The sequence below is a fragment of the Crocuta crocuta genome, unplaced genomic scaffold (assembly GCF_008692635.1).
Source record: "Crocuta crocuta isolate KB4526 unplaced genomic scaffold, BGI_CrCroc_1.0 scaffold266, whole genome shotgun sequence".
In the NCBI taxonomy this organism is placed as follows: Eukaryota; Metazoa; Chordata; class Mammalia; order Carnivora; family Hyaenidae; genus Crocuta; species Crocuta crocuta.
In genome coordinates, this window is record NW_027531005.1 from 5,839,963 (window position 1) to 5,845,962 (window position 6,000).

At 44.1% G+C, this 6,000-nt stretch overlaps 1 protein-coding gene across 3 annotated transcripts in view; it reads left to right on the forward strand.

Annotated features, from left to right (window-relative positions):
* TMEM209 (transmembrane protein 209) overlaps positions 1-1,875 on the forward strand; it is a 32,112-nt gene extending 30,237 nt beyond the window's left edge. For all 3 annotated transcript variants that reach the window (XR_013336740.1, XM_077770729.1, XM_077770728.1), the window contains one exon: positions 181-1,875. Coding sequence is in view for 2 of the 3 variants with exons in the window: in XM_077770729.1 (XP_077626855.1) it covers positions 181-235 (55 nt within the window). In the remaining variant the exon portion in view is untranslated. The remainder of the gene's footprint in view (positions 1-180) is intronic.
* Positions 1,876-6,000: the final 4,125 nt, after the last annotated feature.

The window sequence follows — 6,000 nt, forward strand, 5'->3', positions numbered from 1 at the left end:
ACTATTACTAGGGTCCACTTGATAAACCATATGTAACATAACTCATTACAGAATAGTGTTAAATGTTATTAATTAAATATGTGTTCCTTGTAAAGACTCTTGTTTTGTTATTTGAAAAAAGACCTTAAATGTTTGGTAATCAGTTCAACTAAAAAGTTGTGTTTTTTTTCCCCTTTATAGGAGAGTTAATCTTGGTCTCTCCGGTGTGAATATTTTGTGGATTTTTGGCGAGTAGCGGGTCATTTAATCCCAAACATTTGGACTTCTATTTGATTGAACCAGGAGTTGAATCTAAGGATCTCTGAGTCACTGCCTCTTTTGAAATAAGATACATATGTGTGTATTAACAGACTCTTCTAGATTTAACGAAAAATTAGCTATTATGAAACTTCTTGTGAAAGTATTTCCCGTGTTCTCTATACCAAGAGACATTACCTTCACTTTTTTTATTACCTTTCAGATTTTTCAGTTGTCTATAAAACTGAGCCATCAGGTATTTGTTGACCCCAAACAGTGCAATTTCCCCTTAATTAAGAAAGTTGTGTCCTTTTTCATTGTAACCTACAAATGAGAATCATCCACCTGATTTTTCCCCACAAAAAAATTATTTTTTTAATCACATTATTTGGTGTAAATATTTAAACAAGGAAATTGCTAATTCAGCTTTTTTTTTTATCACTTTACTTTCCCCTTATTCTTCAGATCAGCCCAAGGCCCATATTTAAAGAAATGAGAAAAACTTCTAAGTAATGTATTAGTCCATGTATATTTTTAAGTACTATTGAAAGAGGTTTGACAGTATTGGCATTTTTAGAAGTCTGCTCTTAGATTAACTCACAGAGTTAAACTATCTGGGTCTTAGGTTAAAAGACTGAAGACATTAAGAAACTGTTGCTTTGGTTTTAATAATTCATTTGTGTTATTTTAAGAGTTCTCTTTTAAGATCATGCGATAACTTAAAATTTTTTTAGATATGTTCAAAATATCTGGAGAGTAAGAAGTGACTGAACCTGGCTTGACTCTGTTTTCTTCCACATCTATGTAGACGACCTTGAAGGCCAGCTAGCAAGTGCATTTGTTTCCAGATCAACGTACTGTTAGACACCACTTCTGTCACCTTATGTAAACCTGGGAACAACTAAAAACTCATAATCTTCTGAGTAACTGCATTTTGGTCCTATATATGCAGCCCATTTTTAATAATTTGTAAATTCTGTTTTTCAAAAAGGTGTTCCTGTTTTTTGAAAGTTGTATGTCCAGAGGAAAGGAGGTTTCTTTTCACTGCTTTTGATGTATGTTAAATACATTTGCTGTGGTATTTTAGAAAAAGATGTCTATTAAACATGTTAGGTATAAGAACATGTGAAAATCTAAGTACTGTTTCAAAACTTACTGAAGATGTCATGGAATAACAGTTTTATACTGTTAATATCTTTATTAAAGGGAATAAGGAGAAAAACTTTAACACATAAGATAATTTTTTTTTCTTTATAGGACTTATGGCAGCTTTTAGTCCAAAGATTCAAAGCTATAATAATTTTATTTTGTGAGTGACTATCAAAAAAATAGATGGGAAATACACATGTACAAAGACTAGAGATACATACTAAAAAAGAGAAGCTCTTCTGTTTGCATACTGTGAGTCTAGTGTGGGTTACTGTATTCTAGGTAGTTTTCCTATATTGACTAGTCTCCACAAGTGCTTGAGCCAGCTTATACTTTAATGTAGCCTTTATGAAAAATACTTTGATGAATTAGTTGGAATTCACACTTCAGGAAGAAGTACACTGCAAATATGGTAATTTTTTTTTTTGGTCTTTGTGTTATAATGAGTAAATACCCACTTTTCTCTAATTAAATGTTATTTATAGGGTATTTTTCACAAGTTTTTCTTTCCATTGCTTGACTCATCTTTGTGGGATCAAATCCACCAATTATGTTGATTTTAGATTATGTTCACCGTATCATTTATCCCCCCCTCCCNTCAGCCAAGTTTGTTTTAGGAGCGTATGTAGATGTTTATAATTTAGTTCCCCCTAAGACATAAAAATTCCGTGTTGCTTGGCTTTCTCAAACTGATATATGGTACACTCTAAACTGATGCTTCAGGGGTGAGGCCACACAGCATACGGCCGGCACTTCTAAACTCGGCTTGGGTCTGTTTTTTTAGAATATAAATCTTTTAAATGTGGACTTTTCCTCAAAAGTCAGTGTTGGTCCTGTGTTTCCCTGTCTCTGCTTTTCCTTAGAGATCTCGTTCACTCCACAACTTCGTTTATCACGTCTCTGCATTTGATTCCCAAATTCACCACCGACCGTAACCTCTCTCCTGAGCTCTGGTGCTCCATTTCCTGTGACCATGACCTGTCCGGCATTTCCACTTGGATGTCCTGCCGACTCTGCAGCCGGAACTGAATTCATACCTGCTGCAGCCAGCTCGCTCTTCTAACCTCCCCTCTTCTGTGCGTTGTACTGCCAGTTGCCCACGCTCAAAACCCCGGCGTCATCTTTGATTCCTTAGCTCCCTGCGTCCCCAGTCCAATCAGGCAGCAAACCTCATCCATTCTTTCTTGACAGTGTCTCTTGCAGCTGCCCCTTTCCATGTCCACTGCCCCTGTGCTCGTTTGCACCCTTAGCAAATCACACAGGGCCACTCCAAGAGCCTGATTCATCTCGCAGCTTCCAGACTGTCCAATTCATCCCGCACGTTCTCTTCAAATTCATCTTCCTAAAACACCTGTTTGATCATTTCATTCCCCTGATCGATTCCTTAGCCTGACATTTAAAGCCCTCCGCAATCTGGCCCCATGCTAGCCTTCTCCTCCCAGACCCTCGGCCGCCTCTGTGCTGCCTCCTGGTCTTCCCGATCACTCTCTGGGGCAGCCCCGCCCCCTCTGCCGCCCACCCTGCCCACAGACTTCGCTCTGATTAAAGCTGCTATTTTTTGGAGCAAGTCCTGACCACTCCAGCTGGCAGTCATTTCTCCCCCAGGGTGATTGGATCTGTGCCCCTCCTCTGGCACTCAGCAGCCACATGCAGAGATTCAGAAGCGGCTTTGAATCTAACAGTGCATCCTCGTATCTTGTCACCTTCCTAAAAGAACTGAGTTTTTTACTAGTCTGAGCTGTCCTGCTGTTCGGGAGAACTTGACCATGGCTGAAGCCACCTTCTGGGAAAGGCCTGCGTTCTCTCTGAAGAACACCTTTTGAGCAGCCAAGCACCCTGGTTTCCTTCTGTGTCAGGCCTGAGGAGAAGAAGGAAGCAGCCCCAGGCCTGGGCAGCAGCAGGCGGGCTGCCTGAGGGAGGTGTGTGGAAAATGCTGCAACCACTTCCCTGCACCTGGGCGGGTCCTCAGTGAGCTGGGGTGAGGCCGCCACACTTAGCACATTGTTCTGAATGCCATACCTCGGGATGGCTTCGGTCGCGGCTGCCCCCAGACTGTGGGTAATAGCAAAGGGCAAAAAGCATGACTATAAGCAACATGACTATAAGCTGGGCTCTGGCGGGAAAGCTTTTGAGAAGGATCTGTGGGGGCCTAGTCTGCACACTTAACATCAGAGTGGTTTGTACAACCAGCACCTGTGCGTCTAGGCCCCTGGCGACATGGGCACATCTCACCGAGTATGCCAGTGTCTTTCTGCTGAGTCTAGAGGGTTGTTAGGCGTTTGTGCTGAGCCACATCTCTAGTCTGATCCCTGGAAGATCATCCGGGATTCCGTTTCCACACTGAGCAGTACTCACCTGGGGAACAGGTTGTGGGTTCCATACTCAGGGTTAGGAAGAAGGGTCCAGTACAGCAGGATGGGGCTGGGGAGCGCGCGGGCGTGCACCCAGGACCCTGGCCACCCAGGAATATTTCACAGCAATGTCACACGCAGGCAGTCCCAGCTACTGCTGTGGACACTGTAAGGACCACTCAGAGCCTGGAGCCTGCTTTGGATTACGTATCTCCCTCTCTCTGCCCCTCTCCTGCTCGCTCGCTCGCTCTCTCAAAAATAGATAACACATTAAAAAACATTTTTTAATAATAAAGCTATAGTTAAATCCTTTCATGTCCCCAAAGCAAAATGAATACTCCAAAACGAGTCTGGCGAGAGGAGCCCCTGGCCTGAATGGGCTGAGACTTGGGAGGACTGGACCAGGGCAATCACCTTTTACGCTGATTCTGATTCAGAGATCACTGAGAAGCTAACAGCTAAAATAATGCATGACTGTGATTTTAGGTAGGGGAAGAACTGCCTTTACAAGGTCTCAAAACAGCATATAGTGGGAAAGTAGGAAATGGCCCCTTTGTCACTGTCAAGCCACTATCTCGTTCATGGACCATGAGATCTTCATGGCCTTGACACCCCCTTGCGCCACCCAACTGCCCCTGCCCAGCTGGATCTGCTTCCTGGCCCCTCCTTCCTTCCCCCACCCCAGATCTGGCCCTTCCCCAGCATAGACAGTGTTTCCCTTGTACCTTGAAGGCTGGGCTTTCTGGTCTACCAAGAAAACCCTGTCTCCTTCCTTTCCCATTTCTAAACTAGAAGGAAAAAATAACAACCCTGAATCAGACTCTGCCTTCATGAACTGCATCCCACAGGAGGAAAGTCAGGAGGTGGTGATCTGCTTTGTTGGGGGCAAGATTTGTTTTTTCAGGAGCAGCAGCCAGGCACGATTCTTCCTCAAACACGTGGTATGTAGACTAGAATCAGGCAGCTCTGTGATAGTTTTGGCCCAGACTACAGGCATTAGCGTCCTGAGCTCCAGCCCCACAGAAAGGCCCCTTGTGCTCCTAATGGGGAGGGGTATCAGCCACTGGGCAGCCTGAGGGGCAGAGCGGTCGTCCAGCTAACTCAGGAAAGTGAAATTTGGCAGAAGGAAGTCTGATCTAAAGCCATCAGCCCCCAGACCTGGTAGTTTGAAAAGGCGTTACGTGGCTTCCATCTCAAGTTAGTTAACTACTCTTAAAAGTAAATTTGGTACAATGCTCTGCTTCTGGTTCAAAGTTCTGCGTGAGTTCTTTAAAGTCTTCTTTTTTTTTAACCATCTTGAAAATTCCTGGAGCTAACTACCTTCAAGTTGTGGTTAGACTCCACTTAGAACTTGGAGCTAAAGTCCACATCCTAGAGCTATGGATTCTCTTAAATGGGACATGGCATATTTTCTATGTAGCCAGAGAAATGATCTTTCATTTAAACTACTCTCTGAGTAAGTTGCTACTTTTTCCCACCTCAAAACTCTGCTTCCCCACATGGACCCCCCCCTTCTCCCCCACCCCCTGTAGTTTTCTGCTAGTGACGGATCTGCAGCTCTCGCTGGGCTTTTCCTCCTGACCCTGTCCAGGCAAATCCAACAGTGGGGCAGCGTGAGAACAAATGCCCAAGGAAAACTACTCGTCCTTCAGGCAGATGGAACGCCTGTAAAATGATGGAGCTTCTGTTAGACCATGGCTTCCTTCAGGTCCTTGAGAGCAGGTGCATGTGAGATACCCAGGAACTATTTACTGGATTAACAATTGAATTAAGTAGAAATGCACATGGAAAGCAATCCTTTTCTGGTTCTGGACTGGAATTTTCAATGCGCTTTCCATGCTGAAGACCATAGTGAGCCCTCTGGTTAGTGAGCAGAAGTGTGGCAGAGAGGAAATGAAGCTGGGAGTTTGCAGTTGAGTCTAAAGTTGTGGAAAGGAAGGTCAGAGGGCCCACTCTACATTTCCATACATTCTTCTTTGTTGGCCCCTGTGGAAATTAATTCAATAGTAAAGAGTATGTATATGCCTGGGGGTGGGGGGAGCCATCTGGATGCACATCTGCCAGTAGTTTCTTAGTTGAGCGCGAAATTGGTGATATCTTACAAGCTGACACAGCTGGAGCTATACTGGGGTGGATGCAGGTGTGAGGGCTGGGAACACTGGGATCTGGTCACGGGATGCCATCGTCCTGTTCCTTGACACATTGCAGAGTCTTCTCCATGTCTGTGTCTAATTGGACCAGAAGGTGTATTTTCTGAGCTGCT